Source organism: Pholis gunnellus (genome assembly GCF_910591455.1).
Source record: "Pholis gunnellus genome assembly, chromosome: 1".
Lineage (NCBI taxonomy): Eukaryota > Metazoa > Chordata > Actinopteri > Perciformes > Pholidae > Pholis > Pholis gunnellus.
Genome location: NC_136528.1, coordinates 30523253 through 30537357, shown reverse-complemented (window position 1 = coordinate 30537357; position 14105 = coordinate 30523253). Strand labels below are relative to the sequence as shown.

General features: G+C 42.2%; 1 protein-coding gene across 1 annotated transcript in view; it reads right to left on the bottom strand.

Annotated features, from left to right (window-relative positions):
• The window catches only part of adamtsl3 (ADAMTS-like 3), a gene marked incomplete at both ends in the record, with an annotated part of 203791 nt that overhangs the window by 23884 nt on the left and 165802 nt on the right, over window positions 1-14105 (bottom strand). Inside the window, 6 exon segments of the mRNA XM_079161155.1 lie at window positions 916-1650; window positions 5601-5754; window positions 7574-7753; window positions 7865-8075; window positions 8653-8782; window positions 8888-9183. Of these exon segments, the coding sequence (XP_079017281.1) occupies window positions 916-1650; window positions 5601-5754; window positions 7574-7753; window positions 7865-8075; window positions 8653-8782; window positions 8888-9183 (1706 nt within the window).

The following is a 14105-nucleotide window of genomic DNA, read 5'->3' as shown; positions in this document are numbered from 1 at the left end:
AGTGATACTTTTTGGAGTAATATCTCCGCGATATTCTCCGGATCAAGGCAAAAGGGACTGCAATATGCAGTGGAAGGATATATCCAAAACATTAAGATCACGAAGGTGACACAACAATAATCGAAGCAAAAGCATACAGGTCTCAATCAAAACATCTCTAATGCAGTCAGACGTTAGCTGCTATCCAAACAAACACATGTAACAGACTGTCTCATGTTTGTCCTTTCTGGTGTTGAAGATATGTCCCATCAGCGTTGCCGTAGAGAGGGGGCAATTCCCGCCTCTAGGAAAAGGGGCGTAAACGTAAACGGGAAGACGTTATCGCTTCACCGTAGCACTACCAGCCTAAAGTACCATCTCAGCGCTACGCATGCGTTGGTCGGTGAGGGGAGTTTAAGTGGAATGCGCCAAACCACCCTCACTGAACAACGTAGTTCCCTCACTAAGTCTGCCTGTGACAAGTTGACTAGCACAGTTGCCAAATGGATTGCAAAAAGCTGTAGACCGATTAATATTGTTGAGGACGAGGGGAAGTTTTGCGAGTGGCAACGGGGGACTCGAGCATCAAAGCACCGCAAAGACGCATAATAATGACAAAAATCGGTAATATGTGATTAATCATGATTAATCCACAGAAACCTGTGATTAATTTGATTACAATTTTTAATCATTTCACAGCCCTAATATATATATATATATATATATATATATATATATATATATATATAGGGGACCTGTATATATATACACACACTAAATATACGTTGGTATTATGGTGAATCACTTATAAACAAGCTTAATAAATAATGTAACTGATGACATAAAGACACACATTGAAAGGAGAATAAGAAGAGTATCTCAAGCTTCAAAGTTAAACACACACTGCACGGCAAAGGCAGCTGGGGTTATAATTACCTTTAGCTTGTTCTCCACTTCCTGTTGTTCTGGTCCAGAGCTGGGCAGCAGACATGTGGGTCAGCAGTGAGGAGATGAGTTGTGAGGCCTGCTCCTGTTGGATCTCTCCTCTATCAGCCTTCAGGGTGATATTAATCAGTCTCTCCTCCACCTGTGGCTGCAGCAAGGCCTCCTGGTCACCAGGGGGCAGCAAAGACACACTAACTCCAGGCCATATCAGCTCCTTGCCTGAGTGGTGCCTATGGCAACTAGGCAGCATGTCCTCCCATTTGGGAGGACTGGCAGTAGACAGTCTGCCAGTTGATTTGCTGTCACTACCTATAAGCTGGAGGGTGAAGATATCTGAGGCGGGTCCAGCGACACACTTGTACACCCCGATGTCCTCTGCAGCCAGAAATTGGATCTTTAGAGAGCCGAATTTGGTGATGCCCAGGTGTTTGGAGCTGGGGAGGGGTCGTCCGTCTTTCAGCCAGCGGATATAGGCTTTGGGGAACCTTCTGACAGGGCATTTGATGACTAGGGAGGTGTTGGGTAGGAGGTAAGCGTGGCCACCAACAGTCAGGTGGAGGCGCTTCTCCTTGCGAGTTTGGATGTAGATTTTGTGCAAATCCATGAGCAGTGGACACTGTTTAACCCCCTCCTCATAGCCTCTGGTCTTTGGTGGACGTCTCACTGACTGCCTAACTTGCTTCTTCAACAGAACCTTCTGGTTGTCTTTGGGTCTCGTCTCTTGCTCTGTTGTAGGTAATAGGAAAGTCAGAGGTTAATTTTTTTAATGCAGAGAACAATTTTTCAAACTAATGGATGGATCTGTAATTTTGAATGAGACAGAAATCAATAAAAGTAGAAAGAGACGGATCATTGGAAAAAAAAGATGCAATTGTTCCAACATTAAAATGACTTCCTTGAGTTTTTTAGTTACCTAACAGTGTAGGTCTACTTAAAATTTGTTGAATTATGGTTTGAAAAATGGGAGAGCAATTCAAGGCCATAGCTAATATTACTGGATGGATAGGCCTGCTTATTAAAAAATGAGTGGAGGAACATAGTGAATGCAGATACTTCCCTACAGGGCACAAGAGCCCATTGAATGGTTTGATGAGTATTAAAATGATGGCCTTCCAAGCCACCAGATTTGATCCCAACTCAACATCTACATGGGAGACTTTTAAGCAAGGTGTCACTGTCCACCACTGTCATTAAACGCTAAATGAGGGAATCTATAACAAGGAGCACTGAAGCTGTTCGGAAAGCTTGCAGTAGACCTTATAAAAACTGCGGTAACACTGTTTTTTTTTCAATGCAACATTTGTGATCGGATGCGCCAGCTCTGAACTCAGCCGTGTTTGCATATGTGTGTTCACACTTGACACTTCACAGCAACCTGTCTGATCTGATAGTGATCAGACATATTTCGTGGTCTGCAAATATTGTTGCTACTTATTCCTCCCTGCAGTATTAAAAGACTTATTCAATTGAAAAATAGCCGCTAAAAACGCTCCGCTAATTTGGTGATAAACACGTGAAAATGTGTTGGAAATTTTGGGTCTTCATTAGCAGTTACTCAACACGACTTAGACAGCTGGTCTCAGCTGTGCCCAAGCCTCCTTTCTCCTCCTCGCTTTCCTTTGCTCTTGCACGGGAGAGGAACTATCATGTAGGGGGAAGATGATGTGAGACCTACGTTTGATGAATCATCCATATTGTTCCCACATGCTGACACTTACAGTATGTTCTAACTAACAAAGGTTCTGCCCTCAACTGGACTGTATGGGTAATACTCTCCTCCAATCACTCATGCACTACACACTCACTGAAAATGTGCAGAAGCATAGTGGGCCAATTAGGACATGGCTACTTGAATAGGTGCAGACCCCTCAGTATATAAGGCAACACACATCACTGCTGAACATCTCTTCAGCACATGGCGTTTTGCCTATACTGACTGCCAGAGGGAGTAGCTGCTTCGAGGACTTCGTCAGAGCCCGTCATGTCCTGGCCTCATCACCGGACAGCTGCTTCAACCTAACCTGACCCGCTGCTGTCAGTTGGAACCCTTTCAAAAAATATGTGGCAGGTGATTGGATGAACCGTCTGTCAATAAAATGTATACCGAAGCGAGTCGGGAGACGAGCAAAACATCTTTTCCATCAAGAAATCCCTCAGCACCTTTGATTTTCCTTCAATGAATAAATATTCTCCAGACATACAGAACTAATGCTATTGAAACATCTACACTAACTTCTTCTGGAACAGTGAAGTCACTCAAATACTGGCATATTGTCAATAAAAAATAACAAAAATAAGACACAACAGAGTATTTCTGATTCTGCAATGCTCCATCAAGACCTGTTGATAATTCCTGAGCTGGACTGTAGCGTATGCTCATTTATACACGGCCGGCACAAAAGATTCACTAAATGCACATGTGAACGTACATTTTAGTGGGGCTCAAGCACTTCAACCATATGCTTTGAATCTGTATTGTCGAGGATGTGATCGGGTGTGGTCACATATACGGTCCGAATCGGCAGTGGGAGGCTCCCTGAACGCTGTGAAGACAAGGTGACTCACTGTCCAGTCCATTTGTTTTATGTTCCGCTAATAGACCCATTCTGGTGATGCTGTCAGAAATTAAAAGTTTGAAGTGCATTCACGGATATACTCCACTTATGGTCCAAAGCTGTGGATAATGTCAGGGCTAACTAACCGCTTCAATTTAATCAGCAGCTGGCAAGAAAGCCTTGGGAGTTATATCATTTATTCACCAACAAATAACCTGAACCTCAGGTACGCCTTTCACATGTCTTTTTACAGGTCTGGAAGTCAATGATTTGATGGGTTCTTAGTTAGATGCCTGAAATAAGGTCTGCTTAAGAGGTTGTTTTTCAACATTAAATAAGTCTGCAAATACTGTATACTCAACTACTAATCATCATCTCGCCGAAAACTCCGCCTTTAGTTAAGTGGTGACGTGAAGTAATGCAACTGTGGTGTAGTGCTTTTATAGCTTAAAGTTCGCTTTTTTACTGATTTAACAGTTTAACAGTTTACTCTTTTGCTGATTGCATTCATGTTTAAAATAATAAAAATCATGTTTATTTGTGTAGATTATCTTGCTGAACAAAACATGTAAGTATCATACACTTAACATAACTGCTCTAACAACAAGTAATAACAGGCGTGCTTACGTGTTCCAGACTTTCCAAATAAGTAAATGGTAGCTCTGTAGACTTGCTAATCATTGACTGAAATAACTGACAGCATGCCGTTTCAGGATAAGTGCACAGTCAGCACAAATGGTATGCAAAAATGCCAGTGAATTCATTTTGTGTTTTGAGGGTGAAGGGTAATGAATCGATCCCTTAGGGGCCGATAACACAGAGACACGTCGCAACAGGTGCTGCCGCTTCAAAAACGCCTGTTGGCAAAGCGGATTAGAAAAAACAGCTGATGAACCTGTGGAGCAGGGGTGCATGCGCAACCAGGCGATCAAACGTAAATAACGGGGAAACAATTGATTTAATGCAGACATCGAGCTCTTGCTGTGTTGCTCTGTTATTGAACGAGGAGCAGGGGGGAAATTATATTGTTCACCATCATTAAAAATTGCAAATATCAATGTCCGTTCTTACCACATCTACAGGGGATCTACAGGGATTAAAACAGGAAGTCTGTGGTAAAATAATAAAGGCCGCCTCTTGCTTGATTTCATTGGCTGCGTCAAGTGTGACATTGATTAGTGGAGCGACGCCTAAAAAACGAGGCGCAAGAGAGGATCCACGCCAGGAAAACAATTTGCGACGCGTCTCGGTTTGATCAGCCCCTGAACCTTCTTTCGTGAGGAAAGAAACAGATTGACACATTGGAGGACATGCTACTTGATTATGGGGTCAGATCAGTCTCAATATTAATTAATGCACATATATAAATTACTCACTCCACAAAAATATTTTTTAATGCACGCAAATATAGTTATCATTACATATAAACTAAAAGTAATTAATATTTCTGAGTGCATTCATTAATATTTAGACTAATCTAACCACATAGTTGAATGTCATGTAAGTGTGTGTTTCGAATGTTAACATATGTAGTTTTATAAACTTTGTTCAGGAACGGGACCACGCCCAGAACACGGCTCATTTCCCCCGGACAAGTATTTAAGCTCTACTAACCCGTTCACTTCCTCTTTGGATCCGTTCTCTCATCCCTCCCCCCGACCCCATTTTTTGTTTTCCTTTTTCTCTCTCTCTCGCAGGATTACAGGAACGACTGGGGACTCTGTACCTCCAGAGCTTCCTAAGAGACGGCCCCCCATCCAACAGTCTCCGTTTCCACCAGCCGCCGGACACCAACGGTCCCCCGTCACGTCCCTTCATCCCTCTACCTCTATCTCTAACCTACATCTTTTCATCCCTCTACCTTGATCCCTACCCTACATCCCTTCATCCCTCTACCCCTACCCTACATCCCTCTACCTCTACCCCTACCCTACATCCCTTCATCCCTTTACCCCTACCCCACATCCCTTCAACCCTCGACCTCTTCCGCATCCTCATCCAACAATCATTCCGTTATGCAATAAACCTCTCGAAACTCATACAGTTATGTGCGTGGTCCTTGTTAGTGAAATAATACATAAAGGTATAACAAAATGTGTATGTGTTTGTGTGTGTTCTTACTGGGACAGGCCATCATGCGGCAGGTTCGTACGAGTGGTGGGGAGGGCAACCCTGAGCACAGTTCCCTGGCCAGCGTCACCTGGTTGCCCATGGCTGTGCACTGGCGACACAGTGGCTCCCTACGCTGGATCCCCAAACCACAGGACACCGAGCACTACAGATTGAAATAGAGTAGATTGAATAGTACAGGAATGTCTGTGACAAACACAATTCCACGGGTTTGACTTATTCTACATGTCAGATCAAAATTCACTTTGAAAACTGAAATGTCACGCCTGTATAAATCATTAGCCATGAGTACTCTCTGTGTTTTCATGAAAGTCATCCAGGTGACATTGACATTCAACATGAGATGACACCAAACATAAAATCAATACTAATGTTAATTTTTTCAGGTCCATGTTTTTGTATTTTCAGGATGCTAGTTTTAAAAGCATTGTTCCAGAAAGTGGTCGGGCAAGTGGGTTCATTTCTGTAGCGAACAAGCTAACTGCCAACACACTAGCCAGCCAACACAATCTCTGAAAATGAGTTGGCTTGCTGACTGTTAGTTGGAGAATAGTTAGCTGGCCCATTTCTAACGCTGCTAAACTATCTTCAATAACTCAATGCTGAAGTCTCTCAATGAGTATTTATGGCATCGGTTGACCTCAAATAGTGAAATGTGTTCCTGTGATTATCAATCCACATTCTAAGATAGAATCAATTGATATTAGATGTTGAAACCTTCATATTTTGTAGAAGTCAATGGTTAGCATACAAAAATTCAACACCCAATAAAATGTACTAGCATGTCACTCCTAACTCGTCAACTACTGCCACTCTTTCAGTGGCCCTACGCTTCAAACTATGATTCTCTAGGTACCCCTTAAGCGACAGTTTTGCACTTGTCAGGTAGGACCATAGAATGTATATAGGAATTACACCCAGCGGGTTTGAAGCCTCGACTTCGGCATTTCTACTGGCACTATCTTGGATGTGGGCCGTCCATATCTTGGCTTTTTGCAAATAGTGAACGGAAGTGACCATATTTGGATGGCCTGTCAAACGCAAGGTAGCCACGCCCAAAAGCATACCCTGCTTTATTGCCTATTTCACTCTAAATGGGACTATTGTTTACATTTTCTTTTAGACTTCAATACAACTTCTTTTTGCAACCAGAGGAGTCACCCCCTGGTAGCCAGTAGAGAGAACACAATTTTAAGGCACTTTCTCAAATTCGGGAGGTTGCCACCTGGGTATGACATTTCTGTTACCGCTGGTTGTAAAATGAATTTCGGTGTTTACAGGAAAAGTGCTGTACCCGCTCGTTACATGTCTCTTTTCAAAATACAAGTCCAACCTAGGTTTACTTAATTTTTTTGTTTACTTTTGTAACTAAACTACTTGGTTAGGTTGTGGCAACAAAACTTGTGCATTAAGTACGTAGGTTGCATAACAAAAGTAAAGTAAAAGAAGTCAGCATTGATGGGGTTTCACCCGGGACACAAACAGCGATGAAAGTTCTACGTTTGTTACTTCTACATCCATGATTTTCATGCCAGAAGTTCCACTTTCACTTCAGGTCTCTGTAAGTAAACAGTCCATTCAAGATATGTATTTGGAGCAGTGTGTATTCATATGGGCTGAGCAGGATTATATAAACGTGGATGGCGTAACACAGTTCAGGGCTCTCTGGCTCTTCTTTCCCTCAGATGTCAGCATTGTCGAGGCATTTTGCTATTGGTTAATGCCACCAATTAACCTACCTAATTTCCCGAGTCACAGATAACTTTGGCTGTGATTCCACTGAAAATAACAGATGTAGCTAATTTAGCTGTTGCTATTATAAATGAAGACTTGCTTGGGCCTTAGTTCAAAGTGAATGTTTCTCTGGAAATATTGCAATATTGCAAAAACAGCAACTTTTTTTCGAGCTTGCAACCCTCCAGCTTTCCTTCATTTCTTTCATTCCTCCACTTGCTGGAGCTCACCTTTCCCCATTCTCCTCCTGACAAATAGGGCAGACAGTCAATGTTGCTGCAGCTCTTGTTAGTGGCAGGTTTGCCCTCCCTGCAAGCCCTGTCTCCAAGCCTTCTATGGGCCCCTGTGGACAGGAGCTGCTGACAGTAGACCTTCCGCACTTGGACACCCCCACCACAGGACTGAGAGCACTGGATAAAGGAAGCAGACAATGAACATGGAGGTATGAATGGAGGAGTTTTATCAGATTTCTTATTACACACATAATAACATGCATAAGCACATACACACAAAGTCCACACCTGTTGCCAAGGCTCTGTCTCCCAGGCAGGAGGACAGTCCACCTGGTTGCAGGGTTGCAGGATGGCAGGCTTGAATTCCCTGCACTCGTCCTCTGACACAGTCAGAATATCCTGCTGGTCAACGGACAACAGACGCATGCAAAACACACTCCTGGTTTGGATGCCAACGCCGCAGGACGCAGAGCAGCTGGTCCATGCTGTTACCTCCCATCTGCAAGAGATAAGAGGTCAGACACAAAATACTGCTAAATATTAGGATGGACTGTGGAAGTAGAGACTTTTTTCCATTTCATCCATCACATCTCTTCCTTCTGTCTTGTCATTTCCCACCCAGACTGTGCAGAAGAGATCAAATGTATAGTACTGAGGATAGAGGAATCCATACTTGCTAAAAACCAAACACGCCCCTGCCAGATCCCAACATCAGTTAAGAGTTGCACATGCACAGTACCGATCAGACAAGGTGAGCCAATTGTATTTAAGGATACAGTAGCAACTGGGACCAAATATAACTGTCCAAAAGAATACTATTGGTGAGTGAGCAGGTGAACATTTCTTGTAAGTGAGCAGATTTAAGTAAAAGTTATATGTAATAATGTAATATGCATGTGCAGCTGTTTGAGTTGCACGTGTGGTATCTCATTTGTGCTCACAGATTTTTAACATTGATGTGCCGGCATAATGGTGCTATATCAACATAATCAATTTAAATGGCCATTTGTCAGTGGCAATTAGTCTGGTTTTACTTGGAAATGTTTAATGTGGCTTGTGACCTTGTGGTTTCTTACCTTGGGGGGCATGGCTCTGGGTAACAGATGCGGATCATTACTGGGGGCTTGCTGGATGAATCACACAGAGAGTCTTCCACTTCCTCACTCTGCTTCCTGTTAACACACCTCACAACTGCTGTCTGCTTCCCTAGGCAGAGAACACATACAAGAATCAGATGGACATGAAAGGACAATAGAAATGGACAAAAGTCCAGAGCATTTCAATGGCCAACATGCATTTCAGAAACCTCACCAGCAGCACATGTGGCTGAGCAAACAGTGAAGCTCCTGTAGTCCCAGCTGTACAGTTCCTTTGTCTGTATGTTAAGAGCCTCATGCTCCTGGAGGCCTGAAGAGATGCCTGGAACTTTGGTACATGGCCCATGGTTGCATGGCCTCTCCAGCTGTGGTCTTTCTTCACCACACTCCTCCTCTGGAAGGTCCACCTCCGTCTTGGTGAATGAGAGTAGCACCTGGCACTTCACCTCCCGATTTTGCCTGCCAGGCCCACAGGTGGTGCTGCAGGCTGACCAGGGCCCGGGTACAAATCTAAACACAGGGGTGTAAAACATTCTGTATACAGAAAGAGCCGCAGCATTTAAATGTTTAAATTTGTATTTGGTAGCCAAACGGCACTTGCAATCAGCCGGTGTTACAGTGAGATTTACAGTAATCAGTAATACAGATTAAAATCACAGAATGCACAAGATGGACAGAAAACAATGGCTAACAGACTACACCAGACTCTAGCAAAACTGTTAAGTCCCACCTGCTAGCAATTGAAAAAAGTGTTATTAGTGGTACTGAGTAATTTAGAAATGAACATAGTTCTAGACTGATGCATGACATAAAAAACCTTGGTTGCTGCTGATATTTACTATTAATCTACAATTTAAGGCCAGTGGCAGGATAGAATAGGTAAAATGGTGTTTATATTGTGCTTAATTGTGGTAGTTGTTGCCCCGCTATTTTTTTCCGCTGCCGGTACATAAAACTTACAGTAATTCATGATAAGATGCCTGAGCCAACACACATATCACTTGGGATCAGACATGTCCTGCAGCTGATTACTGGGTATGAAGTGTTGTGCCTGCCAAATGTTATTGTCCGGACAATTGAATCTGTTTGGGCTGTTTTCTTTGACAAAGCAAGAATGATGGTCTGGAGAATGGGGATTGAGTGACGATTGCTTTAGCCCTGTTTGAATCAGTAGGGAACAGCTAAACGCTGCGGGGAGAGTTCGTAGCTTGTTTCCTGCTGTTGTTTTCCTGTTAAGCTAGTTTAGCCTAGCCTACCAGAACACAAGTGCGGTGCCTCAGCTGTGTTTTTTTTTGTTCCGGGTTCAGAGGTCACACAGCCCGTTGTCTCCTACATGAGCACAGTCCACAGAAAACATTTCCCACAATTCAAGCTTCTGCATTTTCCAAATGCACTAGTATTATTCAAACGTATTGTTCGGTTCGTTAGCCTCGTATTTTAAAAGAAATTCTTCATGAAAAAGAACAGAGTATTGATAAGAGTAGCTCCTATTAGTAATATAATCTCAAATATATCCCTACCTGAAGGCCACTGTAGTTCTCCGACATGCTTGGAAACGGCGGGGTGAGCGGAGGGGTACTTAGTTGGTTGCAATGTTATTTTATATTTTTCTTATTTTCATCTTCTTATTAGCATTCTATTATAATTATTTAAACACACTTGGAGATGCCTCAATCAGGTTGAGCGAAGTTCAACAAATCTTTCAAAAAGAGATCACAACTCAAAATGTGCTCAACTGAGTGGTTGAAACATCTGATGCAGTTGATACTATAAACTTGCTTTGAGAGTGACCTTGGTAACACAAAGAGAGTTAAAATGTGAAGTCAAGGTCCTCTTTGAGTCACTCACAGCAAACAGTTTTGTTTTTAGCATTATGTCTGTCTGTTTCAGTACTTTACTTTCCTTACTCTCCATTCTTACCTTCTCTATGGAAATGTAATGTTCATGAAGTTAAGTGCCAGTAGCTCAAAGTGTAATAGATTTTAAGTACATCATGACTTTCTTTTCCAATCTGTACAGATAACATGACTATGTTGAAAAACTTACTTTGCTTCAATTCACTGTCTCTTCCACTTCCAGCCATCTCCAGCTGTTTTATGAAATGAAATCCTAACGCTGCTGACTGGCAAATGCATCGAGGAAATGTGTGACAGTCAGCTTGTGCAACTGAACGGAGGTGAAGAGAGAGAGCAGAGGTTCCTTGGGGGTCAGACTTTCTTTATGGAGTTTTTTTAAACTGCCTGTTCTATCACTGAAAGCTCAGTTGCATAAATGTCTCAGGTAGCATAAGAGATGACAAAAAAGCGTACTGATGTTTATTAACATTTGGAAACCCCTGTTGATCAAGTAACTTGTGTTTTGCACGTCATAACAATTTAGTGTTTTTTAAATGATTCTTGAAAAGCTGTTGTAACACGGTATTCAGGGCACAATGGTACCGTTGTCGTGTCAGAAAGGGCCTTAAGGCATCCATTGTTACCAACTATGTCACCAAATTGTCAGGAAGGGGGCTAAATGCTGCTGCAGTGATTCTGTAAGGAGAAAAACTGTCATGACCGTATTCACAGGGGTACCTTAACCTCTCTCCTCAAGATATCAAAGTGAAAAATGGGTTCTATGGGTTACCCACAAACGTGAGACATTTTTTAAAACTTGACCTCCCTGTATGAAATTACCTGTTGTGACCTGGAGGATGAACAGCCTCATGAAACTGTCCTCTGAAACTGACATTCAAAGGACGTATGGCTTTCCTAGGTATATTGGCAATACTGGGTTTCTCAGCAATTTCCACTACAAAAGTATTCGCCATGAAATTGCCGGACAATGGAATTCCTGCAGAAATCTCCAAATGTCAAAAGTTTTACTAAATCACAGCATGACTTTTTAAACAATGTTGATGAAGTTGTTGGTGTCTTAATGTGGGATTTTGGTGGGATTTATGAACATTTGTAACAATTCTTGAGTAGAAATTTCTTTTTAAATTTAAGTAACACAAATGTTACTACTTCTGAGACAATGATTAACATGTCCATTATATACCTCCATCATAATGTTCTAAGCACTTATGAGTTTGAATAGGCCCCACAAAACACAATATTTACTCCATAGTTAAGACGAGATACTTGACACACAGCACTGAGCTGCATCTCAAATTAATCTTCAGTTATAGCTTTCAGATGATGTATACTTCTTCTATATGTACTTTTATGGGGCTTACTATAATGTATATGTTTCTCTGATAAAGGCAGTCTCTTCAATTGAAGTTAAGCATGATCCAAGCTTTTCAGAGCCACCAGTCAAATGTTCAGGGGTGTGTGTTTGATATACTCTTTGATACTCAGACATTCAAGTTATTAACGCTGGGTTTGTGGCATTAGGGGTAACTACCAGAGCTGAGCTTCATAAGCTCATCAAATGAATGTGCCTTACATAAGATTTGCTTGGCTGCATGGGATAAAAAATGTGCCGGGGCCTGCCGAAGGTGTGTGTTTTAAGTGTTTGAGGTGTGTGTGTAAGCTATGAGAGCTGATGGATCCCAGGGAGGCTATCAGAGCTGACCAGGCCCAGAGCAGCAAGGAATAATCACATGCTTATCATCAGCAGCGAAAACAGAGGAAATGTAGACGGACAGACTCACACAGCCCTGGATAATCTGTGTCTTTGTCTGTGTGTGTGTGTGTGTGTGTGTGTGCATGTGTATGAGGTGTGAAAGAATTGAGCACACTAACACACAGTACCTTAAACGAGTACCTGCTTTGGCTACCATGTGTGTACACGTACATTGCAACACACTTGCAGTATATTTGATAGCTGTGCCTATAGGTGGGCATGGTAAGCTACATTTGGTGCACTGCAGCAAACACCTACAAATATATGTTGCTCTCCCAGTTGGTGAGCATAAAGGGCAGGCAGCACTGACTATTTATATTGGTAAATGGTAAATGGACTCAAAGGACTACATGTCATCATTCATCCATTCACACACATTCATACACTGATGGCAGGGGCTACCTGCCCATCAGGACTCTAACTAACATTCTCTACTAACATTAGCGGAGCTAGTCTAGGGGATCGAACCGCTGATCCTCTGATTAAAGGACGACCCTGATCAAAATTAACATACTGCTTTTGTCCAACCTCTACAATCTGGATAATAATAATAATAATAATAATAACTTTATTTATATAGCACCTTTAAAAACAGAGTTCACAAAGTGCTTTGACAGTCAAAGCAGCACAAACAAGGCAATAATAAAAACAACAGAAAGCTCAGTGAGACCGTTGGATACGTTAAAAATAAACTAAGAAATTAAAAAAAAAAAAAAAAAATATATATATACACATACATACATACACACCAGAGGTGGGCCATCAGGGCCAACTAAGCCTTCTCTGCTGGTCTAAACAGAATCACAAAGTTATAGCTATTTTATAATTAAATAATTTTTCACAAATACACTACATGTCTTATAATTGTTTTCCCATTAGCTTATTTTCTCATTGCACAGCTACTGTCTTCCTCAGTTGCTCTGCTTCCAGTGCAGCTTGTTTTAAGTAGAGCTTTTATCCAATCAGATTCAGCCCCTGTGTCTCTATGTAAGGAGAGAGGCCCCAGGCCCGCTAGAGAGCCTTTGCGTTAAGTAAATGGGGACGATATTGTTGATTGTCATAGTGTTCAACCAATCAGATCTTTAGTTTGACATGTTTAGTTTGACATGTCTTTGACGTGCCAGTGGCACCGAGGTAGCCTCCTAAGTACGTCTGCATTAACGTGCGCTGTGATTGGTCAGTGGGCGAGCGCGTGACTAATGTGAAATTTAAGGAAGCTGGCAAAGCTTAGTTTGAGTAGTAAGAGTCAAATTGAAAGATATGGAAGAAGTTATGACATTTTTAGCGTTGTGCTTGGTGTAGATACTTTCTTTTTTACCTAGCTTTGTTTTTTCAACACTCAATGGCTGAAGGAGGCAAAGAAACGGATTTAGTGGCGGAGTTACTGACAACACCTTTCTCAAGAAGGACATTTCAGGAAAAACTGGACATCATAAGAAATAGTCAGTCAACCCCACAGCTAGCAGCCCTGACTCAGCCAGGAAAAGGATTTGTATGAACTCTGACAGCATCGCACATTTTATGGCTGGGAATGTGTTTCACCTTAACTGAGCGCCTCGGTGTTTGGAGCTACGCTACGCTAAGGACACTATGGTGCTTTTGAAAACTTTTGGAGAAACCTGAGTGGATCTACAGCTCAACGAACACGTTCGCAGGGAAACTGAGCTCCACAACCACGGCCGCAGACCACCCGGCCCCCATGCAATCCAGAATAGGATCAGAGGTTACAGAGGATGGATGGAAAAATACTACTAGAAGCAGTCGACTAGTGGATCATATAAGTCACGGTTCAGATCAGCACGAAAGAAACAAGGGAGCAAATA